At 41.8% G+C, this 15,456-nt stretch overlaps 1 protein-coding gene across 14 annotated transcripts in view; it reads right to left on the bottom strand.

Moving 5' to 3' along the window:
• Positions 1-15,456, bottom strand: part of LOC120804342 (membrane-associated guanylate kinase, WW and PDZ domain-containing protein 1-like) — a 100,092-nt gene that overhangs the window by 50,466 nt on the left and 34,170 nt on the right. For 13 of the 14 annotated variants that reach the window (XM_040153744.1, XM_040153747.1, XM_040153746.1 and 10 more), the window contains exon 2: positions 14,910-15,026. The exons of the other annotated variant lie outside the window; for it this stretch is intronic. In XM_040153744.1, the coding sequence (XP_040009678.1) occupies positions 14,910-15,026 (117 nt within the window). The remainder of the gene's footprint in view (positions 1-14,909; positions 15,027-15,456) is intronic. 14 annotated transcript variants of the gene reach the window in all.

The following is a 15,456-nucleotide window of genomic DNA, read 5'->3' as shown; positions in this document are numbered from 1 at the left end:
TCTGAAATGACATTTCATACATCTTCAGTTTAGATGATACTGTATTTACATTGTTGTTTTTAGCCAGGCCAGTGGTGTGGCTCAAAATATGGCAACGCTGGCTGGTTGGTCCTCCACTCTGGTCCTGACTTTTCCTCTAGCGTTTCTAGCACCACAATGAGTTTGACATTCGTGGTTTTGAATTAAATATTTCAACAATTACTGGATGGATTTTCATGAAAAGTGAGTACAGACACTCATGTTTCTGTCAGTGTGAACTGTAACAAGTTTGGTGATTCCCTGACTTTTTTTCAAATGCCAACCTCAGTTAAAAAATTTGATTTTTTTTCAATACCAAATATCTGCATAGCTAATGACATTCCCATCAGCCTCGGTTGTACTTTGTGTTTAGTGCCAAAAAGCAAATTTTAGCATGCTAACACTCTAAACTAGGATGGTTAACATGGTAAACATTAATCCTGCTAAACATTAACATGTTAACATAGTCAATGTGTGTGTGTTGGTATGTAGTTCACATCACTGTTGGGTGAGAGCCCTTAACATGGCTGTAGACTCTCGGTCTTGTTTATAGATTGTATATACAGTACCTAACACAATTGATATTGATTATCAGATGAAAAAAAGGAAAAATTGACAGTGTCTCTTGTTGGCAAATCTGGTCCTTTGAGCACCTAGTTTGCTGGTGAAGTACCAACATCACTCTCCTACTATACTTACTGTACTTAATCTCCTCAGACAAACATTAACCCTAAACTGGACTTTATGGCTATAATTAAAACCCAGTCTGAAAATGAACCCTGCATCAGATACTGGATGTCTGCAGATTGTGTTTAATACTATTGTTTCACCGGACAGTCTGTAAATTTCCTACTGACATAAAATAGTCACTTGATTGCACTGGGTCGCTATTGTGTGCAATTTGGAGCATGCTTCAAAAGTCAAAAATGAAAACATGTTCAGATTGTTTAAAACTGTTCTAAGAGCTCAGGTTGTGCAGAAGCTGCCAAGTGAAAATGAAGTGTTGTTGAAGTGCATGTTTTCTCCTCAAGGGGAGCCATGCAAGTATGTCTACACCCTCTGCAGCCTCTCTCTCGATGTCCTGTTGTGACCTCTGGTTCAGTTTGGTTCACTGATACCAGGGGTCAGGATAACCTGAACACCTCTCAATCGATCCGCACCCACATGACCTTCTGCCCTGTTTGACTGTTCAGATTTTTGCCATTGGAGACACAAGCTGCTTATGATCATCTCCCTAATAATGATTGTAAATTTGTAAAATAACATCAAAAAAACCATCCCATATATGCCAACACTGCTACCACCACAACCACAACCACAATCACACACACGAACACGCACACGCGCGCACACACACACACACACACGCACACGCACACGCACACAAAAATCCAGGTGAAAAAACATCCTCCTTTGTATTAACAATAGGCGACAGCGCTCTGGTGTCATTTGATACCCTCAATCGCCTTCCTGCTGTTGATGGTCTGGGGAGCTTCCACTCATTGTCTAACACAGACATACACACACTTGTAGACACACGCACACCGGTTCAGCCAAACATCTGCTGTTTTTAACCCCTGCTGGTTATAAGTGTGCGCAGGAGCGGGGGGGAGGGGGGCAAGACTCAGCAACTTCCAAGTGAGACGTGAGATTAGCTTTAGGACTGTGAACTGCAGGGAAATGGCCGTTTCTAAAGAAATATATTCCAAACAATCACATCACATCGAACTTTATATACTTAAAAAAACAAGTTTTACCACTAATGCTTGCAACTGTCTCCTTTGGAACATTCAAAGCCATAGCTAAAGCGTAAATTGGGGCGAGTTTCGAGGATAAACACGCTGAGTGTTGACAGGGAAGTGTGTGTTATGAAAACAGAGGCTAAGGGGTGACGTGAGAAGAAATTACATATGTATCTCTTAGCAGACGGAGCAGAGGAGGGGCAGAAGAAGCAAACAGTCGCACAGGGAGTTAGCAGGGAGCTCTCTTGGGCCCCTAAGCCAATTACCGGAGCAGCATTGATTGAGGCAGCACTTTAAGGCCTCGTCTACACAAGTAGTCCCTTAATACACTGGTCAGACAATGGGAGTGTCTTAACCACAAACTGACCATTTGCATCCATTATGGTGCCAGTGGGACAAATCTTTTTCAAAGTTACTAATAGGGCTAATACAGAATATCACAAATATTTGGTCTGAACAGTGGTTAAATGTATTTTAATTAAAGCAAGTGTCACTCCATCTTCATGCCTTAATGGCTAAAAATCTAATATTGCTTAGACGGACAGGTACTGGACCAGTTTCTTCAGTCCCAATCATCTGACCTAGAGACCAAGGTGAGTATTACATCCTGAGTGCCGTAGCTTCAATCAGCACTTCCATCCCCCATTAAAAGGATTGCTGGCCTATAATGATTTATGAAGGGGAACAGAGAGAGAATCAATGTAGCGGAGGCCCTCAGATTAATGATTAAGCAAATAGCAGCCCTGCTCCAGATCCTATCAGAGGCCGAGGTGCTGTTAAGAGCACACCGTGCTGTTGTAGGTACAATTAACCAACATGGGGTTGGGGAAGCTTCAGCAGAGAGCTTCAATGCCTCCTCTTGCCTCCCACAATGAATCACACATGCAAAACCATGCATACATTCAAACAGTAGTCCATTCATAACTCACAATTAAACGGGGCAAGCTCCTAGAAGATATTCCGACAAGTATATCTGCTGTATAATAATGAAAAAAGAGTCACATTTATGTATATCAACACTTTTTTGGTACCAGCGTCTGTGTCCAGAGTACTGTACTCCGGTATACATGTCCTTATTATTGTAGCAAACAGATCCTGATTTAATGCAAAATTTTGCTATCTTTACACTGTTTTGTTTAGGCAAAGTTCTTATGACTGCTTTTGTTTAGATGACATTAAACTTTTAAGACCTTTGGCTTTTTTTCTTTTTAGAGCTTCAAGTAACAGTTATTTTTATTATCAATTTTTCTGCAGGTTATGTTCTCAATTAATTGATTCATCGCTTTGTCAGAAAATAGTGAAAATGTGGCCATCACAGTTTCCTTAATTACAAGGTTTTATGTCTTCAAACAATTTACTTTGTCTGACCCACAGTTCAGAACCCCAAATATTCAGTTTCTTGTTATATAAGACAAAAAAAAAAAGCTGCAAATCTTCATATCTGAAAAGCTGGAACTAGGTAAAGTTTGTTGATTAACTAATTAGCAAAATTAACTAATTAGCAAAATAGTTACTGATTCATTTTCTGTCCAGCAACTAATCAATTAATCGACTAATTGTTTCAGCTCTATGTTTGTTACATGAAAAAAAGTTTTTATATAAAAATCATGTTTATATTTCTCAAAGTATAAGGAATCTAAAAAAGTATTGTTTTATCTCAGGTATCCTAGTGCCACTAGCATCAAAAAATTCAACAGCCCTCCATTTATGGAAAGGGTAGCTTTCTTTATCAAAGAACCTATTTTATGGGTTTTTTTTTTAATGCAAAGAGCAGGTCCCTCACTGTGGTATTATTCACATTTTGAATAAAGGGATGATGGAGTTACCCGTTAAAGAGGAGAGGGACAGAAGACACAGAGGGAGAGAGAGGCCAGACACACAATACTGCTGCTGCCCAACACAACAGGCCATTCTTTCAGCTCGCGCCACAACACTCCTCACAGCTGAGTCCCAGCCGCTATTCTCCTGCTGTTCCCCCTGCTCCCTCCCCATCTCTCCCCTTTCAATATGGGGGACAAGAAGGGGGGGGGGGGGCAGGCACATTCAATCTGAAGCGTCTTTAGCTGGAAATCTTGTAAAATTACACAAAAGATGGCGGGGTTTTGTTTTTCTTTCACCTACTAGAAAGTAGAGGGGAGCTATGTGAAAAAAGGGGAAAAGGAGCTTTTAAAGAGTAAAGCTGAGAAGAGAGAGCTAGTGCACGAGGTGGGGTGACCAAAGAGGTAAAAATGAAGGGAGGATGGAAATAAAAAGATGAGGGAGAAGATGTGGCCGCATGAGCCAATGGCAGACACGGGTAATAATGTCCTCCAACAGCAGGCGAGTGTGTCAACAGATTAGTGTTTAAAATTCAGCCCCTAACCAAACACCATCTCAGACAGACAAACATGCATCTGTGTGCACACACAGATCCGCCATCATCACAGACACATGGCACAACACATCACAGTTCATCAATATCACACAACAGATCTGCATAAGCACTGATTCCCACAGTCTCTCTCTCTCGAAAAAAATCCACCTGCATCTGTGTTTCTGCCTCTGTGTGTATCCGTCTATTCTCCCCACCCACATCTCTTCCAATCTAATCCCGGAAGCCGGGGCATCACTCCCAGGAGATGAAGCAAATGTCACAGAATTACCTCTACACCAGCGCCGCCACTGCTGCTGCTTGTCTCTCTGCACGTTATTCCACACAACTATTCAAAAAGATAAATCCAAGCAGGCTGAATTCTGCTCTCCCTCTTCCATCCAAGGCTTCCATGGATCATCCAGTTGTCTTTGAGCGAGTGCTACCTCCCAGCTTGCGAGCTCATTCAGGCAGGCAGCTAGTAGGCAGCTGCCGTTTTTCTTCAAAGCTTCACAAGCAGAGCAAATTAGAGGTCCAGCCCAGCTTAGAGGCTAAGCCAATGTGAGCTATTCACACTCCAGTTCCTGTCTGAGGCCAATGGCTGCAGCCCCACAGCCCCCGCATGCTCCCACCCACTACCTACCTCCCTCTCTCTCTCTTTCCTCTGTCTTTCTCTTCTTCCCCTCTCCTTCTCCTCTCTCTTAGCCATAAATATAGACTCTTGACATCACCTAACACATGGTCCCTCCTGATAAACAGTTAGCTTTGTATAGGTCTCGTGACTGAGAAAACCTCTTCAGGGTTGAGTGCTGGGTTATGGAAGGATGTAAAGGGTAGCAAGACAAGGATGGGGGCAAGTATTCAGAATGCACATGAAGATAGGAGAAAAATACAGTATCATATGGTGTAAAGGGTAAAAATAGGAAAGCAAATATATAAATAATAAAGGTGTAAATATGACAATTTGATGACCAGTGTTTTTGGTCTGAGATTAGTTTTTGCAGAGTTTGCAGCAGGTTGGATTTGTTTACTATGATTTGACCTGACTAGACCAGAGAGCCTGGACTTGATTAGGACCTTGGGAGATTAAGAGCCCACTGGCAGACCAAAGGAAAGCTTGTACCTAGCCGCGCAGGCCCGTACCTGCATGGCCATGGACTGCTGCCCAGGCAACCTGACCACAAAACCCAGGAGCTGCCCTGAGTGAAAAGGACTGCAGCTTTCTGTTTGGATTCAGATGATCTCAGCCACATGCCCTCCCTGTATCACAACTAAAGGTTTAAATAACAATAACAACAACAACAATAATAATAATAGTAATAATAATAATAATAAAGTAGCTTTAATGGAGTTCTGAAGTGAGTCAACAAGAATTTCGTATACATTATTTTGTATGCTGATGTACTGTAACTGTTCCATATGTTATCTTAAATGAATTTGGGGATAGTCGTAACTTTTCTACAACCTTTTCTACACCTGTTGAGTTTTATTATTTTATTTACATTAACCTTTGCCGCCAAATGGTTGGTACTTAGGTTAGCAACAGCAGTGTGAGTGAGTCTAAGAATAACATTTGTTACTGGGGCGAAGCTGAAGGGCAAGGTTGGACGTGTTTTTATTGGATTAACATAAAGCTAACCTCAGTTTGTATCTTGCCAACAGATGTCAAACTAGTGAAGACTGTATACAAAGGGCTAACTTCGCATTCAAATACTGATACTGTATATCTGTAAAATACGAATACAGCCTCATAATTATGTGATGATTTGTCAGTGTGTACATTAAGGGCACAATGCATAATTTCTTTGTTTAAGGGAATAGTTTGAAACGTTTGGAAAAAACACTTTCTTGCAGAGAATTACACAACGTCAGTACCGCTCTCATGTATGTACACTAAATATGAAGCTAGAGCCAGCAGATTAGTCTAGTTTAGCATGAAGACTGGAAACATCAGGAAACAGCTAGCCTGGCTACGTCCAAAAACAAATGAGATAAAATGTGTTAATTAATGAGCTTTAGAGGTTTTAACTGTAGACAGAACCAGGGTAGCTGTTTCCCTGTTTCCATTCTTTATGCTAGGACAGGCTAAAACATTAGCTCAGGCTTCATATTCAGTGTAAAGTCATGAAAGTGGTATCGATCTTCTCATCTTATTGTCCGCAGGAAGGCCAAACAGAGTATTTCCCAGAACCTAAAAGTATTGCCTTACCTACATTGATAAAATGGCACCAGTATAGTGGGAGGACGGATCAAACGTTCATCATTTACAGTTTGCAAAATGGCCAAATGCAGGATTCAGCTATTCAGACAACCAAATATTCAAACAAACAGCAAAAACATTAAAACACCTTCACTGACTGCATAAAGCATGTTGAAAAACCGATATCCTGAAGGAGATTGGTAGGTTTGTTGAACTCTAAATCTGTAAAGTAGTAAACTGCATTGGTGGGGCAATAATTTGTGTGTAATTCAAAAGTAAAAATTGCTTCATTGTGAATAAACAACAAATAAGGCCCTGGGATAGGAAGAGTGTGCTTATCCAGAGGAGTAAAGATGATCGAAACAAAACAGATACTGTAAGCAGCCACATGAACACAAAGTTCAGTGAAGAAAGTTAAAGCATATCCGATTTTTAGATCAATCTGGCATCATCACACTCACCGCTTGGAGGCATCGAAGCTAACGCACGCTCAGGAGCTACAGTATGTATGCTAGCTGGCCGCCACAGTAGATCCACATCACAATCATCACAAGACACTCATACACAGACCAGTCTTGTAAAAGGCTTCATGATCATAACAGAGAATCTTTGTTCAGTCAGTGAATTAGTGCAGTTCATTTCCCTGACCTCAAAAACAGGGTTATCATCACTCCACTCTACCGACAACAACAAAAACAGACACACTAGCTAGCTGTCTGAAATATAATTGTCAATCTGTATACAATAGAGAAAATTCACACCTGCTTTCATCAACAATCCCAAGCTCTCTTTTTGTTCCATGTGGTAAACAGGGCAGCCAGTTTGGACGAAGGATCACTCTGGTCTGGGCAAACAAGGACTGCACTCACCAACAACCATGCGGAGAGAACTACATGAAGCTCTTCTGCAGGTGTGGGACAAGATAGTGGCTCATTAATCAGAGACTGATCACTTTAAGCTGACCCGAGTGACTATGGGGTGATCCTGTCAACAATCTTCACATCAGTACTTGAGTATTCACAAGATCAAAGTCCTATTGTCTTACATGAGCTGTGGCATGGGCAGGGAAACGTGAATAAGTAGTTTGAATAACAAGAACATTATTATGAGCTACACTTTATATTCATGATCACAGTGGCTGCTCATCAGGATTGATTAAGTTAATGTAAGACCAGGCTCAGGGTACTGCCTGTTCTGAAATGCAGGTGCAGAAACAGAAACAGATACAGATTGTTATATGGGATTTCTTCCGGATAATGTACCATAAAGATGCCTTTGAAATGGGCCTGGAGGAGATTGTCAATACGGAAAATGACGTCAGAGACCAACGCCTCCAGTGCCACCTTCCACCCACTTGCCAATCACGCTGATGATAAAACTAGAAGGAAGATCTGCAGTTCTTTTGGCCTGTACGTGGTATGTGATTCATTTTAATGTCAACAAATGATGCCTGTTTGTTACTGTATCTGTAAAATATGCTAAATATGGCCTTGAATACACCAACACATGCATTAAACATAAATTTCACACACACATAATCTATGTAAACACTCACACACAGTCTGCACCTGTCTTCATACATCATTACTATGCAAAAACACATATTTGCCCAGCTTCCTCAATGAGCTCTGAAGCCATCGTTTTTCCATCCTCCCTTGTCGTTTCCAGAGCGAATCGTGTGTTAACAAAGCAGATATGTGGTCACATGAACAAAATATGAACCGTGTGCGTATGTGAAAAGCAGGCAAACAGAAGCTGGGGCCCACTCATCCGTTACAAGAATGAATGGTCATCATTAGCATGAGGCTCCCCAGCAGCACCCTGCAATGCAGCGACACACACAATGGCGAGTGCCACGCTTCCCCCTGCCGTTCCCCCAGAGAAGCCCTTTTGTTTGAGCAGCATCTGGACCTGACCTCCATGCATTCGAGGCTGATGACCCCCACCCCCCCCATCTCTTCTCTTCTCCTCTCCTCTCCTAACCTCCTCTTAAAAACCTGCTCTGCCTCTACAACAACCCCACTCTCCTTTTCCTCCTCCTTCCTCTCTTCTCCCCTCCTCTCCTTTCCTATACCATGTCCGTTCTTCACACACAGACCGCCCCCCCCCTAAAATCCCTCCCGCTTCTAGCTAAGGAGAGCAGCCATCTCTTGCTTCTTGAAAAGAAGCTCTGTGTACTAGTGGGTCCTACACAAAGCCTGCAGGGTGAATTAGAAAACTAAAGAGGAAAAAGCACCAGGGCTACTGGCCATCTGTCCCTCTGGGTTGGACATGCCTGCTCTGAGTGTGCCTGCCCCCTATTTCCCTCGCATAATTCCCACCCCTACCCCCACCTTCCCTGATTCCCTTAGCCTATATACACAACATCTACCACACACACACACACACACACACACACACACACACACACACACACACACACACACACACACACACACACACACTCTCTGCCATGCATACATCACCGGCTTTGGATGGCGGATGGCGGTGAGAGTGGAAAAAAGAAGAAGGAGAGAACAAGGAGAGAATAAGGAGCTGCCACTTGCCTGGATGCAGACCGAGCCTGGAGCCAGCAAATCAAGCCGTAATCCCTTTCTTTGTGTGAGCGGCAAACAGAGAAATTTGTCTCCAACAATGATTTCTCCGAGATCGGCAGTGGAGTGGAAAACAAGGAAGCGAGGGAGTGAAGGACAGCAAGGTAGGGAGGGAGAAAGAGAAAGAGAGAGAGAGAGAGTGAGAGTGAGAGAGAGAGAGAGTGAGAGGAGGAGATGGAGGGTGAGAGCAGCAGAAGCAGGGAGACAGTGGGAGCAGCTAGAGAGTGACAGAGAGAGACAGAGGAAGGCAGCAGCCACAGCCGAGCCACAGGGACGCTGACACTCACTGGAGGATTTGAAGTGAAGAGAGAACGATAGAGAGAGATGGAGAGGGTGGGAGAGATCAGGTGGGGGGAGGGAGGATTGGATCGCTCCGTGGCTCAAACGCTGGGATAACGCCGAGATAACCCTCATCCCCAGGCAGCAGCTGTAGACGTGAGAGGGAAATGAATCCCAAGAGAGAGCGACTTCTCTATCAATTGTGACATTTGCTGCACATGATAACAATGGCCATCTGTAGCAGCAGGGCTATTAAGGAGAGGAGAGAGGGGTGGGTTGATAGGAGATGGGGGTTGCGCTCTTCCAATAAACACACATTCACACACATGTCCAAAAGAGAGAGGAAAAAAAAAACACCTCGGCCAGTGGTGGAGGGAAAGGCACCTGTTCGAGTCAAACACAGGGAGAGAGAGCAACACATGTGCTCAGGAGAGGGGGAGGAGACACGACAGACACAAAGACAAAGGAAACAGAGGGCTGAGAAGTGTGGCACTTTTTTTGACTGCTTTTGTCATTCTGCCTCGTCATGCCAAGAAAATATTTGCATGTGTGTGAGAGGGAGAGAGATAATAAACAGGAGGTTGCAGTGACAGTAGGTCACCAAGGAAGGGAGAGAGGGATGGGCAGGAAGAAATAAACGGAGAGAGGAGGCGTAAACAGTATAAACATTTCAGTGCTAGACTGACCAGCATTGTGTTGTGGCCCCTGTGGCCTTTTAGGGCTCGACCGGGGGGCTAGCCCTATAAACGCAAATGTCCGTGACTGACTGACTGATGAAGTTACACCACTGGTTGGCCGGCGTTGAGTTTTCAGATTGGCGCTTTCAAAATTATTTGGCGCAAACAGTTTTTATTACATCATCGGGGGGGGGGTTACAGGCAGTGTTGCCAATTTAGAGCCTCTGTAACTTGATTCACAGATTTTTCTGACCCCTTTAGCAACATTTTTTCACAAAAGCACCGTACGACAAATCTACTGACTTTTTGGACAAACCTTAGCTACTTCCCATAGAAGAGAGTCGACAGCATTGCCCCACGAGCGCGAGGTCTGGCTTTTCCCCCACAGGCACACCTCTCTATGCATCTCATTCAATTAACTGCTGGAACCAACGTGAATGAGAGTCTAAACTTTCTCTTGGAGTGATCATTTTACAAGAAAATACAGCCGTAATCACAGCACAGTCATTGTCTTTAACTCATGTGTGTGGTGATTTTTTCAAATGACGTTGCGGTTATAAAATCAGGAATTTAGAACTGCAGAGCAGCAGCTTGGAAATGGCTTGGAAGTGACTGCTGGTTAACATGTGGTCTTAATGGGCCGCGTTTCAGTCACTATTTCATACTTGTTCCGTTGTCTGACAACAGAAACAGAAAAAGATGTAAATGAGAACAGCTTTATTGGGAATTAGTCTGTATTAAATTACTGTATATGTCAGAACAGAGAGTAGGAGAGAAGCAAACATATAAAGGCCGGTCCAGCCATATACTAAGTTTTGACCTCGCTTTAAGTCGTTATCAGAAAATATACCAGAGAAATACACAGTGAAAGCGTAACAGATTTTGCAAAATTCCTTAAAAGTGACTATTAAGCCTCACACAAGATAAGTCTGGTGATATGACGTTTTATTTTTATCAAAGACCAAAACCAACAAAGACCTCGATGTATTATCTGTGAAGCCAAAGCCTGATATGTACTGTTTTAGCCCCTCTGTGCCGTATACTTACAAAAGCACATCAATGAGCCACACTGTTGCACTTGATGACATGTTCCTTTCTCTCCATGAAGGTGGGCACTGTAGTTTATTTAAAGTCAATCCCACATACACCTTCCTGCTTCTGTAAATACTCACTCAAGCACCAAATTCATGTCGGAAAAAAGTCCCCAACAAATACTAAAAACTACAGGGCCTGTGCTGTTTTAGAAAATTATTCAGTTTAAAAAAAATAATAAAACTGTATAAATGGGACCCATAGATTTACATCCTCGGTAGGAATCAATGAGCTTAGGGCTGAATGTCAACCCAATCCATTATGTTGCCATTTAATGATGCTTTATCTAGAGACACTGGAGCCAATTTAGAGATACAACTTGGAAGAAGTGGAGTATTTCCAATTAATGAATAATCTGGGGAAACTCTTCCTGGATGGATGTGCTCAGTTGACTGCATTTCTAAGCAACACAATGTTGTCCCATTCCCTGTCCCATTTCAGCGGTGACGTGCTAAGGTGTTTCATGTGGTCTATACATAATTGTTGTGGTTCACTTTTCAACTGCTCACCATAAATAATGTTGAGGAAAATGTCAACTGAGTATTTACCTTTGTTTGCATTTGTTAGCTAGGAAACATCAGTGGCAGATTAAGTATTCAAATTCTAGCAACAGCACACTGTAAAAATGCTCCATTACAAGTAAAAGTCCTGAATTGAAAATTTTTACTAGAGTCCCTATCCGTGTTATATTATTGTATTATTTGATTATTATTATGTACTAACATCTAAGCTATTTTAATGTTTTAGCTCTTCCAGATGGAGCTAATTGTAACTAACTACTTTAAGCACTACAATAACGCATCATATTTATAAGATGAGCATATGTTTTGTATCTAACATCTCAATCTGTAAAGTAACTATACTGTAGCTGTCAAATAACTACAATATTTCCCTCTGAAATTTAGTAGAAGTATAAAGTAGTATAATACGGAAAAACTCAAGTAAAGTAAAAGTATCTCAAAATTGTACTTAAATACTGGTAAGTATTGTACCTTTGACATCTGACATCCCTGTTCTTAGAAGCATCCTCTTCTTGGACAAACTCAGGACTTATTGCAGCTGTTAAAAACCCCTCTACGTGTATTTATTGTTTTGCACGGCTCTCAAGATGGCAATGTTGGTCCGTCATTCTGCCAGTCTGAGTGTCAGTCTCTTGGTTCGCCACTTTGATCCAGACTGAAATATCTCACAAACTACAGAATGGATTGCCATTAAATTTTGTATAGACATTCATGGTTCCCAGGGAAAGAATGATAATGACTTTGGTGATCCTCCGACCTGTCATCCAGAACCAACATGAGGTTTTGTGTGAGATGTCTCAGCAACTGTTGGCTGGATTGCCACAAAATTCGGTACAGACATTTATGTGCCCCTCAGGATGAATTGCAATGACTTTGGTGACTTTTTGTTGTAGCGCTGTAATCAGGTCAAAATTTCAATTTGTTCTATACTTAGGATTATGACCAAACACCTGCAAAACTAATGTCATTCCCATCAGTCTCAGCTGTACTTTGTGTTTAGTGTTAATTATGTCAATGTTAGCATGCTACCATGCTAAACTAAGAAGGTGAACATGGTCAACATTATACCTGCTAAACATCAGCATGTTAGCATTGTCATTGTGAGAACATCTGCATGCTGACAGTAGCACATAGAATACAGTTGTGCAGCCTCGCAGAGCCATTAGCATGGCTGGAGACCCTAAGACATGTTAATGGTGAAACAGCTACAGTTTTAGTTGAGTTTTCTAATCGCCAAGAGCTAATGTAGCTATTTGAAAGTTTTTCCTGCACATGTGGATGTTTGCCATTACTTTCTTTTACGTCAATCAGTCTAAATCATTGTAATGGGGAACACACTTCATTATAGCTCCCGCAAAGCACAGTGATGCGGAACAGATATGAAAATAATGAGACGTGTTTCTGTTTAGATGAACAGAAAGAACACTACAGTAAAACCCTGAAAAAAATGACTCCTAGAGCTGCGCGTTGTTCCTCCTCTCTATAATCTCACATCTCACTGACTGAAAGTTCATAGTCCTAACTTAACTTTAGCTACTCAGAAAGGTTGATACCGATGACCTTGTTCATTTGAGGCATAATGCCTTCGCATTTCCAATCTAATGGCTTACACCTGTCCACTAATGATAACATTTTCACATTTCAGTACAGGGACTCTTTTAATGTTTATCCATCTTCTACAATAAGTGAGCGACAGATGTGCACTGGATCAAAGATTATTCAGTTATTGTTAAAGATGACTCAAAGGGTGCTTGTGGTTCCCAAAGCTTATGGCTTCTGACCCCTTAAAATGATTTCATGATTTTCATCAAAGGTTATGACTGAAGTGTGGTTACGGGTTGTCAGCAGACTTTTTTTCTTCTTGGATTTGTCTCGTGAAGGAGATTTCTTTAGACCTGAAGAGGTGAAATCATCCTCTACCTTATTTATTTATTGAAGGATTTTAGAGGTCAGAAGAGGTGAAAATATACAGAATGTAACTTTTAATATGTACTTTTAAGAGAATTTTACAGGCTTTAGGAGGAGAATGTATAAAGTAATTCATCCGTAAAAGGCAACATTTTTGAAAAGTAAGAACATTTTTTTAAATCCTTTTAATCATCTTAGATGGCCTTACAATACCATCCCTGGGAAAACATATTTAACCTTTTTATTTTGTCTATGTTCAACTTTAATGTCATTACTGTTTATCCTCTGCACACGCAGGCCTTCCCATCGTCCTGTGATCTTTGTGAGAGCCCATGTTCATCACATAATCAGGCAGGAATCTATTTTCAATACATCAGAACATCATAATCCTAGGCAGGGCACCGGGGGAGGCTCATAGTGGCGGATTTACCCGTCACATGGCTGAGCGCAAGAGAAGGACGGACAGCAAGAGATTGAAGTGCAGAGAGTGAAAAAGGAAAGAACAAGGGAGAAAGGGAGATGGTAAAAAATACATCAACATAGTTTAGAAGCCACATTTTATAGGGAGCACCGCAATGCAAACACATGCAAGCGAACACATACAGACACACAGCCACACAGGGGGAAGTGGTGTTTTATGGGAATGATGAACCCTTTCTTGACTGATTAAATCCTGTCTATACATATGTGTGATAATCAAAACAATTCCACGGGACACGGAATTGATGGCTCCTCAAACTCACTCACTCACACACAAACACACACACACACACACACACACACACACACACACACACACACACACACACACACACACACACACACACACACACACACACACACACACACACACACACACACACACACACACACTCTCTCTCTAATCACATCCCCAATAGATCCACTCCACTATGTTGCTTTGTTAAAACCTTTTAAGCCTCAAGCTTCGTGGTTATCAAAACTCAAGGAAAAGTTTTTTTGGGGTTTTTTTAAAACACAAACATGACATGAGTACAGTAGGAAAATGAACTGCGTAGAGCTGGTCTGTGTCACCCAACCGCAGATCAAACTGTTTGTGATGTAACTAAGCCCAGCTGTGGAGTCTGGCACTGTGTTGGGTGTTCGGGTTGAGCCACGCTTTTTGTATACTTCACAGCTATGCTAGACAGCTGCAAAAACGTTGCTCTGGCGCGGTCAAGACACGAGCGGCTTTAATGGGCAATAATACATAACAAACACTAGCTAGTGCTTGAAAACGCATGTTTGTTTCTCATATGTTAGACTCAGACATGGCTAAGATTTGAAATGATGAAAGGGAAATAAAGTGTAACAGAATAATTTATGGGTGAGTGAAAGGGAAGAATGAGATTAATAGGAGATGAAACAAATGAGAAAGAAGCCAAAAGAAAGTGGGTCATCGCAGTAAAGATGAGGAAATGATGCTAAAGAGTTGTTAAAGACACCACTCTTAAGCCAGATGTCCTAAATTAAGCATCCACCATCACATTATCATAATATTTTGACTCACAAGGCACAGCATGGCGATACAGATTGGCTCGGATGGTCTTCTGCAGCTCGTGGTCTGGCGAAGACTTTTGAAATCTCAAGCTCAGGTAGTGCTTCAGGTCCTTGTTGAGCTTGTGACCTGGAAACAGCAGACAGACAGAAACAGCTCAAGTAAACAAACCCTGATGTCAGAAAGCCTGCTTGTCTCTTTGCTTTTTTACATGCAGTCATTTGGCCAAAAGTAAGGTCATGAAAGGCCATGACATTTCTAATGTTAAAATGCTCCTGGATAATAAAAGAGGAAGGCCATGTTTAGCTTCCTTAGACAATCTGAAAAAACATTAGACCTCTAGTAAATAAATTCATTTGTTCAGGATTTTTTGCACATAATTATAAAGAATGGGATCAAATTTGACCATATATTTATCGCTCTAGTCCATTTGATGCATTTTAGTCAGCCATGCTAGCGGCTCTGTTTATGAGCTAAATGCTAATTCATCAACAAGAGAGTACTGCCAATATATAGGAAAAACTTTCATAGAGCTACAGTAGTTCTTGGTGATTAGCAA

The sequence above is a fragment of the Xiphias gladius genome, chromosome 18 (assembly GCF_016859285.1).
Source record: "Xiphias gladius isolate SHS-SW01 ecotype Sanya breed wild chromosome 18, ASM1685928v1, whole genome shotgun sequence".
Taxonomy (NCBI): Eukaryota; Metazoa; Chordata; class Actinopteri; order Istiophoriformes; family Xiphiidae; genus Xiphias; species Xiphias gladius.
Note: the sequence above shows the minus strand (reverse complement) of the source record. Positions and strands in the feature narration are given on the sequence as shown.